The 12,471-nt window shown below is 41.2% G+C and overlaps 1 protein-coding gene across 2 annotated transcripts in view; it reads left to right on the top strand.

Annotated features, from left to right (window-relative positions):
• LOC121080500 (E3 SUMO-protein ligase PIAS2-like) overlaps positions 1-12,471 on the top strand; it is a 42,810-nt gene that overhangs the window by 18,475 nt on the left and 11,864 nt on the right. For both annotated transcript variants that reach the window (XM_040578545.1, XM_040578546.1), the window contains exons 2-7: positions 1,297-1,762; positions 5,419-5,503; positions 6,146-6,196; positions 6,306-6,396; positions 10,755-10,889; positions 11,983-12,088. In XM_040578545.1, the coding sequence (XP_040434479.1) occupies positions 1,297-1,762; positions 5,419-5,503; positions 6,146-6,196; positions 6,306-6,396; positions 10,755-10,889; positions 11,983-12,088 (934 nt within the window). The remainder of the gene's footprint in view (positions 1-1,296; positions 1,763-5,418; positions 5,504-6,145; positions 6,197-6,305; positions 6,397-10,754; positions 10,890-11,982; positions 12,089-12,471) is intronic.

Below are 12,471 nucleotides of genomic sequence, written 5' to 3'. Positions count from 1 at the left end.
CTGAGTTACTAGTTTTTAGTAACAGGGGGAGAATCCTGGAATGGTCAGGGTTGGAAGGGACCTCTGGAGGTCATCTAGCCCAACCCTCTGCTAAAGCAGGTTCTCCTAGAGCAGGTTGCACAGAGTTGTGTCCAGGTAGGTTTTGAATGTCTCCAGCAAAAGAAACTCCAACCTCTCTGAGCAGCTGTATCAGTGCTGTCACCCTCAAGGTAAAGAAATTTTCCCTCATTCAGATGGAACTGCTTGTGCTGCATTTTGTGCCCATTGCCCCTTGTCCTGCTGCTGGACACCACTGAAAAGAGTCCAGCCCTGTCCTCCTGACACTTGCCCTCAAGATATTTGTAGTCATTGAGATCCCCTCTCAGTCTTCTCTCCAGGCTAAACTGTCTCAGCTCCCTCAGCCTTCCCTCATCAGGGAGATGATGCTCCAGTCCCCTCATCATCTTGGTAGCCTCTGCTGGACCCTCTCCAGTAGCTCCCTGCCTCTCTTGAGCTGTAAGAAGATTGCTTCCTGTTGCATAGTGGGCTTTTTTATTTTTTTAATGAGAATCTTTTTGTTCATTAATTTCATAGTTCAATCCTCAAAGTCTTCCATAGCTAACTCTGATAACCAATTTAATGGTATTATTTCCTTTGAAGAGATCTTAGTGCCCCACGATACAAGAAGGGCAGGAAGCTTTCTGTGACCTTCTGGAAGAATCAGTTATGTTAGTTAAACAGTTTATCATACTAACAATGTAGGTTTTTAAAAACAGTGTCTCTTGCTGTGTCATCCTTTCAGGAGTGAAACCTGATGTGTCTGTGTCCATGTGTTTTAACATGCTCAAAATAAAGGATGTTTTTAGAATAAACTATGCAGAACTTAAATGCTTCCTGATTATTTTTTAAATGTGTTGGAAAACGGGTGGTAATCTTTCATCTGATTATTTTTTTGTATTTATTTGCTTGTTTCATGAAGTGAGACAGATATTTTGTGTTAGAGCTTATGCTTCTGCCTGTGAATTTAAGGTAGTGCTGCATGGGTTGCATTAAGGTTTATGTTGTCGCTATTGTTTGAGTGTGGAAGCAATTAGAAATCTCTTGAAATTAACACAACTAAACAGCCTTAATCTTAATCTTGGACACCTAGTTTCTTTGTTTTAAACTAACTATAGTTTTGTGTGGGGTAAGGGTATGGGTAGTACCTAAGGTAACGAGGGTGAAATGAGAACAATGGAGGTTCAGATGCTTCACGATGCTCCTCAGAGTCCTACTTGGGGTACTGTTGATTCACCTGTGTTTATCTTTTATTTTTAGGATATGGTTTCAAGTCTTCGTGTTTCTGAACTACAAGTGTTGCTGGAGTTTGCTGGATGTAATAAAAGCGGGCGGAAAAGTGATCTCCTAATGAGGGCAATGAACTTACTGAAGGATGGCTGCAGCCCAGCAATTCAGATAAAAATTCAAGAACTCTATAGGTGTCGGTACCAGAGGACAACTGAAGGACTTCCAGACTTACCAGCTATGAACCTGCTGGTTTCTAATTTGGACAGTAGTTCCTCTGTCAATCCTGACCTGGCTGTTGCTGGCATTCACCCACTCCCTTCAACTTCGCTCACACCTCAGTCTCCTTCCTTGCCTGTCAGTTTTGTGCTCCTTCAGAATACTGAGCCCCACTTTGAGATGCAGCAGCCATCCCCTCCACCCGTGCATCCTGATGTTCAGCTAAAAAGCCTACCTTTTTATGATGTGCTTGATGTGCTCCTAAAACCTACAAGTCTAGGTAAGTGTTTAATAGCTCTGCAGGTTGATTAACAAAATGGGTGTTGCTTCTGACAGTACAAAGTCCAGATGTAAGTGGCTTTTAGCAGCTGGGGAGAAGGGGAAAATCCCTTCTCTCTCTGCCCTTGCCCTTTCTTCACTGTTTGTCCCCAGAAGTGCCAAGCTGCGCTTCAGAAAATAGTATTCTCTTTTGTAAATATGATTAAAGACTTTTGTCTATTGAATAATAAATAGAATAGTTCAATTGGAAGGTACATACAATGATAATCTAACTGGCTGACCAAAAATTAAAGAGTAATATTCAAGGACGTTGTCCAAATGCCTTGGAGACTGACAGTCTTGGGGCACTGACCACACCTCTAGGAAGCCTGTTCTGGTGTTTGACCACCCTCTTGGTAAATAAATGCTCCCTGGTATCTAGTCAGAACCTCCACTTTTGGCTGAAAGATTTGGACCTGAAGTCTCTGCCTGGTATAAGTGAGGACACATCTGTTGGGGCCACCAGAGAAAGCATTTCAGGGTCAGTACTTTGTGAGTTGCAACAAGGAAAGAGAACAAGTTCACCGGTTTGTTACTTTATACTTATCTCACTGCAGCAGTTCTGCAGGTTCTGACATCTGGTGCTGAAATAGATACCTTGTGCAGCAAAGTTCAGCCTTGTACTTGGATTAGTGACAGTTTCTCAGCCTCCCAGCTGTTGCCATACTGCATTTTAAAATTTAGAGTGGACCTTGGTCTTCCCAGTAACCTGAAGTCTCAGTTTAGCTTCAAGTGCCTCACTCCTAAACATATTCAATTATTTTTGGTAATATGTTGGTTTCTGTCTTGAAATTCAACCTGTTTTATTTTACATGGTAGAAAATATATTGCTTAGAAACACTTCAGCGTTTTGCAAGCTGTTTGCATCCTTTTAAATATTTCTTTTTCTTAACTGATAATTGAGCCTTTTAGGCTGATGACTTGTACCTCAGTGAGGCCTATAATGATCATTGGTCATCCTCCAGTACCTAAAGAAGCAAATGTTACTAATGAACATTATTTACAATGCCTGGTATCCCTTTTGTGCATCGTGACACCCTGTTAGAGTTTAATGTCAAACCTGTGTATTGGTACAGTAGCTGCTTTGGTGTTGGAGCTCTGTGGTTCATGCTGCCTCATCATCTTTACAGAGATAATCTCAGTGCCACGATGTCTTGGCTAACTCTTGCTTATTTGCTGTGTGCAATAGCTGAGTAACTTAACTAGCTCCCTGAATTGTTCTGTGATATGGGGCAACTGTTGGCTCATATTAACCAGACTAGTTGCCAGCCACATAATCACTGTTCCATATAATGCAGCGTGTGCTCTGCATTGTATTTCTGCTATGCAGTTACCTTTTGTTTCCTGGTCAATGATATCTAGAGGTGATGTTGATATGCTAGGAATTTCCCTAATAGCTGTTTTCCTTAACTTTGGAAGTGATCCTTTTTTTAAAGGAGAATGCTTCCTCAGGCATGTTATAGTTAGAGCTGCATGTAACTTCCTCTTTCCCTTGAAGACTGTAGGCTCTTTGCATGTTGCCTGATTTTCATAGGAGTGAGGATTATCTAATCCTGTAACTTTTGGTTTCCCTTAAGACATGGGCAAGAGAGACAATATTGATTTAACTGAGTACTCTACCTTCAAACTCCTTCCAGAGTACAGTACCTGAAGTTGGCAGCGGCCAGAACAACAACTTAGATATGTGTGAGGAATGGCTTGATATGCAAATAGTGGGCCCTTCTGATGTTAGAAGGATATGAACAATGGCTGAAGATAACTCTTTATATGGATTCACGAGCAAACTTAGAAATGAGGCTTCCTTTATTTAATATTTTTAGATTGATATGGATAGTTTATAATCCAATTAGTAGACCTGGGTGACTGGGACATGGAACAAACAAGCTTTGTGTTTGATAATTAAGGATTCAGAAGACAAACAGACAAGTAGGTCAGAGAGCTAGGAATATAGTTGTCGCGACGGAGGGAAGACACAGTCACTCAATATGAGGGATCAGCAGACTTCCTTTATTGTCTCTTACAGTCACCTTTTATGCCTTGTTATAATTAGCTCATACATATTACAAAAGTTAAGCTCATTATTGGTTAGTTGCCTAAATACCAAGCCCGCCCCTAGTTTCTCTTCTGTAGTTATCTGTTCCCACCTGCAACATTCTTTTCCCACCAAAGTCTTCCTGTTATTGTGTAACAAGGACAGCCAAAGACAGTGTATTTTGCTTTACTTCAGATAAGCTGAGAGCGATGTGCATTTTTGTCCAGCCAGCTGGACTATGTCTATGAGACCTTTTTCAGCTAGCCAGTTATCCACATATAGTCTGCTTCACTACAACCCTTCAAAAGGGATGAGAGTAGGTATTCTTTTGCACTAATATGAGAACACAAGGGAAGGTGTAGGTGTGAGATTTAGTTTTAACCCAATCTGATAATTCAATGATCTTTCACATGTGCTCAACTATTCTTTTAAAATATAAAATGCTATATCTGTGGGGGGTGTGTGTCTGCATGCATATGTGCACAATGTAGCTGTTTTGAATTGTTTGAGGAACTTGGTGTGCATGTTCACTCCACCTGGGCTCTATTTCACATCTGTGCCCTTTTTGTGTATGTTTTCTGGGCATAGAGATAACCTCTGAATGACACAGTATACTGACGTGCGGAATTAGACTCTAACTCAAAAGTTATAAAGTAGGTATATTTATTGTGTGCAGATGCACGGGGAATTGCTCCTCCACAAGTGTGCATGCCTGAAGTGACAAACACCGCACCCATGACTAGTCACCATACCCACATTCCTTGAGCAGACATATACAATCACAATCGATGTCCATTGTCCCCATTTCACACTATTTCTCCATATCAATATAAGGCAGCGTAGCTCTTCTGAATTTGTCTGGCTTAGTTGTGCTATTTTTGCATTTGTCCTCTTGCTGGTTACTTTAAACTGTTGGACAAGCCTAATCTATCTTTCTACTTTCTTTTGACTTGAGAAATTAGAAGTCATGACCTGAAATAAGTAACATGTATGTACTATGAACCCTTAATAGTAAAATATTACTGCTTCCTGTCACTGACAGACAAGTAGGATTCTGATATGAAAGTTTTTCTTTTTATTTTTTGCCAAATACTATTGGGGGTAATTCCCAGACATGAAGTCTAGCTGGCTTCTCTGGCATTAGGGGTTGTGCTCCCTCCCTTCGTCCCCAAAGGTTTTAGCTGTTCCTGAATTGAGTAATTTTCCAGCTGTCCGTAATAACTCCTGGTACACGCTGTTGTCTTGTAGTACATTAAAATAATTGTATGCATCTTCTCTGTGGTACTCTTTTCATCAGGTGTCTGGTGTTGTGTTTTGTTCTGTTTGTTTAAACCTTTCTCATTTGGGAGAAAGGATTATAACATGGCTTGCCAAGCTTCTTTAGTACTGAAGTGTAATGTGATATTAAGCCATCTGAATATAGTTGAATGAATGATTTGTTCCATTGCTTTCCTGTTGAGTTACATGCAGTTCAACCACAATTTGATTGTATTAAATGACTTAAGCCTTGTTCCAGGAAAAGCTTGATTGCAGATCCTGCTTTAATCACTGTGGCTAAACCTCTTGTGTCTTTTCTCTTTTTACAGTAGAGAGCAGTATTCGGAGGTTCCAAGAGAAGTGTTTTAACTTTGCTTTAACACCTCAACAGGTCAGAAACATCTGTATTTCCAGGTAAGAAGTAAGCGTGTCACATAGCATAGGTAAACTTTTGCAAAGTTAATTCCAGGAGAAAGCATGGGTTGGTTTTTTTGATTAATTTTATGTATCACTTAATCTTCACTAAAGTTATGCTGAGTTTATCCCTCTGCATATGCAAGCTTATCTGTTCTGTTTTCTTCAGAAACTACTGTGCACAGACTATATGTGCTGTTGGGGTAAATCCTATGCCACTAAAGAGCTAACAATTACTTGATTCCAAGTAATTGTGACTATTTAGAGAGGTGGTAAGCTTTTCTTCCCTGCATGTTTCCTGGCTGCAGGAATGGAAAGTTGTTTTTATCTTGTCTCTGGGTTCATGTTGTTGCAAGACCTGTGGTGTAAGCCAGGAGAATTCATAGGTTTTCTTCCTCTCTGGCAACATCATGCTTTATAGTAACAATAAACTCTTGACAGAGGATGCTGATCCTAAAGTTCTGCTTAACTTGCAGTAGCTAAACAGAGGTGTCACTCGTAAGACTTGTTCTTGGCTCTTATTTTTCTTTTATTGAGCTATGTGTTAGTGATGTTGGGGCAGGAGTACCAGTTCTTTCTGCATGTGACTGGAATACAAGATCTGCTTTCTACATGGGTACTTTTCTTTCCCTTTTATCACAGGGACTCCATGCCAGTGGGCAGGAATGACTACACAGTCCAAGTTCAGCTAAGGTACCTTTTTCATAGTGTTATGTTACATTAGCCAATTAAGGAGTTCTAAGATAAGTCTAGGTGTTTGTGGTGACGCTTGAAATGACTCTTTCTCTCTTTGGGGATATAGGTTATGCCTAGCAGAGACAAGCTGCCCTCAAGAAGATAATTACCCTAATAGTTTGTGTATTAAAGTAAATGGAAAGCTGTTTCCATTGCTGGTAAGCTTGTTCGTATGTATTTGTGGCTGCTTTGTGAATTGAGGTGTGTGTTTTTTCTGTGATGTTAGCCTGCTAAAACAATCAAGTTGTTTATCACTCAAATTTTTGTAGTTGCTAATGTTAGGCATATGATTTATACCTTTGCTGTGTGAGAATAGCCAATGGCTGTAATAATAGTAATGGCTGGATTAATTGTGTTTTAGCCACCTATAGCAAACCTCATTTGTTGCAGTTAACAAAAATGTCAAAACCATACCAGTGTCTGCATGGGGAATCTTCCTCAAAGGTCTTTGAACTGAATTTGACTTGATTGGTAGTAGCCCTTGCTGTTTGGCCTAGATGTATTTCTGATTGGCTTGAGTCCCTTCTCAATGAGGGAATGGTATCACCTTGTGTACCAATTCCTAAGCTGCTCTGCTTCTGTCTGGTTGGAGCAGTGTCTGTTGTGGGGCTGAGGAACAGGCATGTGCTAGTTCCTAGTGTTTGCTGATACTGGAACAGAACAGCATTGGCACTCATACACTTTAGTGGCATCTGATATTGCAGAAGTTAGTACGTAGGCAAGGTTGCCTCAAGGCTTGAATATATACAAAGAGGGGAAAGCTCTCATTATTATTGAAAAATCTCTGGAATGGGTATCACTGTACAATGGAACAGAGAGAAACTCTTATGTAACCTGTTCTGGAAGCTATAGACTAGGGGTTCTCAAACTTTTTAAACAGGGGGCCAGCACGCGGATGAAGTGGCAGGCAGTCATCTGCGGCTGCTTAGTTGTTCCCCCCCGGGGGGGTGTCTGTAAATACCGGGGGCTGGATTGAGGACCTTGGGGGGCTGTAGTTTGAGTACCCCTGCTATAGAAGATGAGAAAAGTAGTAGTACAGAGGGTTTTTTTCAGCAGTGGGTTTGGGAAAATGCTGTGTGGAGAGGGGTGTGTGAAACCATCTTTTTAGAACATTTGTCACCTTGTTAGGGTGTCGGATGTATTGCCCTGTACCCTCCCCTCTGCCATATGCAACCATGACTGCCTCTACTCAGTTTAAATGAAACACTCTAGCTTTTCTTCCCCCTGCTTCTTTAACCATTGCATCACTGTTTTTCTGTCTTCAGTGTATAAGAGGAGTTTTCATGTTTTCTGGTCAGTATCTTCTGCAATTGCCAGTTATGTTCTGTGTTAAACTTGAGTATTTTCTTTTATGGATTGTATTCCTTTCTTGAAGCAACCTGCGAAAAATAATTTGGTCTGTTATCTTGTGGACATTGATGTCTACTGATTCTCAGTCTTGCTAGTGTAGTTTACACCTTGCTATGCTGTTATGATACCCATTTTGTGTGTAACATGTCATAGTCGTAGCAAAAATTGTTTGTCATCTTGGATTATTGCTTTGCTTTAGGCCTGCATCCTGTAGGCTCTTCCTGCACATTAGGATTCTTTAATCTGTTCAGCAGGAACTTCAGGTGAGAAAGTGAATAAATGATTGTCTTGGCAACTTCCGTTCCTCTCTTTCTTCACTATGAGCTGAATGACAAATACAGTCTCAGTCTGAGTCCTCATGTAAACATTTTTGTTGATTTGGTTACTGTCTGCATCCCTCTGGTTCCTTTCTGTTGCAGGAAATGTAAGATAACTTCTTTACAGAGTTGGACAATAGTGGTCTTTCAGGCAGTGTTGGCGTTGGGTAATTAATCAGTGATACCAGCCTCTATTGCCAGCTTGTACTGTTCTGTCTTTCCCTGATATAGTGGTTCATGCCTCTGCAGATGTCTGTAAATCATTCTTGGTCATCTCCTTGGCTGCAATCCTTACCAGAAACTTCAGAGAAATGCTGCCAGCGTGCCAGTACTGCTTCAGGTTGTGCCAACTCATGTTAACACTGTTTTCTTGTATTCTTCTGTGTCCTGCTCTTATAGTGTTGGTTCTGACTTAAAAGGAGTAAATGTAGAGCCTTGCATGCTGATGTCTTGGCAAGTAACAAGGATTTTATATATAATGCACCACAGCAAGTGATTCTCTTGTTGACTTCTCTTGCAGGCAAGACAAAATGCCAAAGTTAAAGGTAATTTGCTTTTCTTCTCAGGGAACCTCCACAGACTGCTGCAGGCTCCTTTCAAAGGACAAAATCAAATATGTCAGGGCAGGTTAGAAATAGCTAGATAGAAGACCAATTATGCTTTCTGATGCTAGATTTTTTTTTGTCTGGACCAGATTCCACCTGTTCTAATATAGTTCTTGCAAGAAGTGTGGAAGGCTTAAAGGCCCAAATAACATTGGCACTTGGTAGCCACTAGAATTGGCAGCCTAACTAAACAGTGCTGGAGCATGCTGCTGGCTGTTAGGCCACTGGAGTGCTCTTCGATTAACTCCTGGAAGGCTAGGAAGGGAGGGGTTTAAAGTGTTCTAGGAGTAAAAGTTTGAATCTGTTCTCAAGGCCGTTGCTCTGTGGAAGAAAACATTAAAATCTTGACTGAAAGGAAGCATGTGTGCTGTAGAGTCTCTCTCAAAAAAAAGAAAAAATATTGGAAAAATGTCAGAACTTGAATCCTTGCTCTCTTGAAAGCAAGGCAGCTGTGCTTTAGGCTGGAGACCAGCAGGGTTATTGTGGCTGGTACAGCATGTGTGAAAATACTCTCTTAAGTATTGCAGGGATGGTGTCTTTGTCCACATAAGCTCATTATAAAGTCATAGTAGAGAAAGGCCTACTACAGCAAAGCAAATGGGATATATAATCTATAAATGGCTGCAGCTGTTATGTCTGATTAAAGAAATGGCAAATCATTCATTCTTTTAAATGTGAAATTGTCAGCAGTCCCCATGTGTCTGTTGCCTCTGTTCTGTGATAAAGCATATGTGGTAAGGTTCCCGATAGCTACTGGCTCGATCATCTGGGATGAAAATTGTTTTTGGAGGGACTTCTTCAGTGATTGTTTTCCGCTGCTCTGGCGTGGCAGGCCTGCCTCTGGAAGCTCTGAGTCCCTATTCTGTCACTGAGAGCAAGAGCCCTGTCTGAAATTAATAAAGGGCAATGGTGGGGCACAGTCGGGGCTTGGTTGTCGGTTGAAACGTATAGACTAGTAATAGAGCTGCTTTGGAAACCTAGGAAGTGATATGACAGCCACAGAGTCCTTGGATTAAAGGCAGTGATTGTCCTTGATACACTTGGCTAGTGAGTGGAAGAGGCTATTTATTTCTGTTCATTATTTTCAGACTTGGCATCTTTCAAAGTAACTCTTACGTTCACAGCCTAGTACTTGGAACTAGTGTTTCTCTGGATAAAATGTGTGTGTAGCTTTCCAGCATATAATTTCTGGGAGAGTTTCTCCTGTAGGACAACACTGGCTTGAACTAAATGAAATCTGGCAGTTGGTTCTGTGCAGGACCTGGGGCTGCAATCTTTTACTGGCATCCTTCTTGTGCCAGATGAGTTTTTGAGATGAGTGGACTGCAGGCTGTCTATGAGCTCAGAACAGGGTTGGAGCTGCTGCTGTGGGCTGGCTGGCTTTCATAGTGACATACGCAGGGCGAGATGAATAAAGCTGCAGTCAGGCCGTGTGCTCCTTCCCACAGCACAAGTACTTTCTGCTCACAATGCACTAGAGGGTGTGTGCTTGCCTGGAAGCAAAAGGGAACCAAGTGGCTCCCAAGTCAATTCACAGATGTCATGTAGGAAACAACTACAGAGAAAAGCCAATCCAGGCTATGAAATTCTTCATCAAAGCTGAGCAAACAATATCCAGTTTGATTTCTGCAGAAGGCAACAGCAGAGCCCATTAGCTCTTAAATACAGCTGATACTCCATGTACAGCCCTTCTTCAGGGGCCTTGGCAGTGTACAGGTGACAACTTGTCACTATCGGGTCTAGGTGTAGTTGATGCAGGGCAAAGCAAACACCAAGGAGATGTGGAGCTCTGGGGATGAAATTTATTGTTTCTTAAGTAGAATCAGTGAAATGTTTTTTGGGTGTGAAATACTGATATTAACTCTTTAGGACTTGGTGCTTGTCACTAGAGGCTGTCCTTTGAATGTTCTATGCTCTTTCAGTAGGGTGGTGGGAGAAAAGGACAAAGCATCAGCATTTACTTTTTACTTTTCCAGTCAACTTATCTGGAGCAAAACTGCATTTTCTTCCACTTCTTCAGCACTTCCATAAAACCACTTTAAAACAAAAAAATGCTTTCAAACTGACTTGTGGTATTGGACTGTCAAAGACTGATAGTTCTCAGAGTAAGTGTTGGAATTAGTCTCTGGCCTAGAAAGCCTCTAGGCTTTACCTGCTTCCCATAAATCTGTTTAGCAAGTCTGTTTCAGCAGGTTTTGGAGTACAGTGGGGAGACTTGGTAACACTTCTGTTGTCTTCCCGCAGGGATATGCTTCACCACCAAAAAATGGAATTGAACAGGAGAGACCTGAATGTCCCTTGAACATAACATCTCTGGTTAGGTTGTCATCAACGGTGCAAAACCAGATTACCATTTCCTGGGCTTCTGAAATTGGAAAGGTAAACTGTGTGTTCTGTAGGATGTGGGAAGTTGTCTGAATAACCTCATCTAGCATGCCTTCTCCCCTGCTGTTTGGTGTTGCTGGCAAGGTGTATGCCAGCAAGTGTTCACTATCAGGTGGCTGAATGTGTTATCAGTGCTGGGAAACAAAGCTTGCTTTAGAAGTACATTACTGTAAGCTACTGCATGTGAGATTTGCATACAGATGGCAAAGACTTTTTTTGTGTAGAATTCCTATTAGAAAGCCTGCCATTAGGGGTTTCCTGACGTGTATCAAAAATAACTATCTTTTTGTGGTGTAAATAGTACAAAACAGTTCAGATGTGACAAAATAACAAAAGAAAAACCTAATTTCTTCCTTTGTAGCCTGATGGTGTGAAAAAACAAATTCTGTAGCCATTTCTTCAAAGGCATGTTTCTCAGTATCTGTTGTAATGGGCCATTGGAGAAGGCTTTTAAAGCTGACCGGGTGTACCAAGACTGTGAGGGTGGAGACAAGCATTTGCTTTTGAGGTTTTTGTATTTTCTAATGAAGTAATACTAAGTAGTTTTACAAAAGCAGTTTTTATTTCATAGAAGAACTGATTAATAAACGTTTCCATCTCTCTTTTTGAGATTCCTTTTTTATGTGAAGCTGCCCTCTCTGAGTTGATTTGTACTTGCAAATAAACCAAAATGGGTGGAATGTCTAGGTCAGAAAGCTCTTAGATGGCAGGTTGCTGGGAAGGATTTATTGGGGAGGTGTCAGGCTGCTGGCATCGGCTATTTCTGGGCTTGATGGATCTCAAACATGCTTGGTTGGACTATGTGTGTGTTTGTAATGCAGGGTATCTGAGCAGTGTGTGCTTTCTTACAAATCAAGAGTATTCTGGATGTTTGGGTGACTTGGAGAAGTGACTCAATGTGGAGAAGGATAGAAAGTGTGTGGGGGGAAATTGAAGTCTTTTCATGATGCAATTCCAAACTTCATAACTATAAGCAAAAAGTCTCTTGTTTTTACGGTGTGCTATGACTAGTGTAAATAGTAATCTGTTGTCATAGTGAAAGTACTATATGAAATCAGTATTTAATTTTTAACCGCTCTTTTTGTAGAATTACTCCATGTCTGTGTATCTCGTTCGTCAGCTTGCTTCAACAGTGCTCTTGCAGAGGTTAAAAATGAAAGGTATCAGAAACCCCGATCATTCCAGAGCACTGAGTAAGTCTAATTTGCCAGTCTGTACTTTTGGAGGGTGGATGGTGGCTCTTTTAAAACTAGAACTGGTAATACTTGGGGGATTTGCAGCATTTTGACAAGAGTCCACGCCCAGAGTATCAGAGGCTCCCTTTGCTGTGCTGAGGCATCATGCACTTCTTCACTGAGGGTCCCTGCACTGGTAGGGAGCACATGATGAAATCCCATCTGGAATGTTCTTATAGGAATACTGTGAGCACTCCTTACTGTGGTGGGCTGTGAGGTGCAGGTAGATGTCCTAAATTATCTTCACTTGCATGTGATGCTGATTGTACCTCACTGTTTGTGTGTGTTTTTTTTTAAATTTATTTATCTCTTTGCATGTCAGGTTGTTTGCTCTGCTAACC

The sequence above is a fragment of the Falco naumanni genome, chromosome W, assembly GCF_017639655.2.
Source record: "Falco naumanni isolate bFalNau1 chromosome W, bFalNau1.pat, whole genome shotgun sequence".
NCBI lineage: Eukaryota > Metazoa > Chordata > Aves > Falconiformes > Falconidae > Falco > Falco naumanni.
This window is presented reverse-complemented; position numbering and strand designations above follow the sequence as displayed.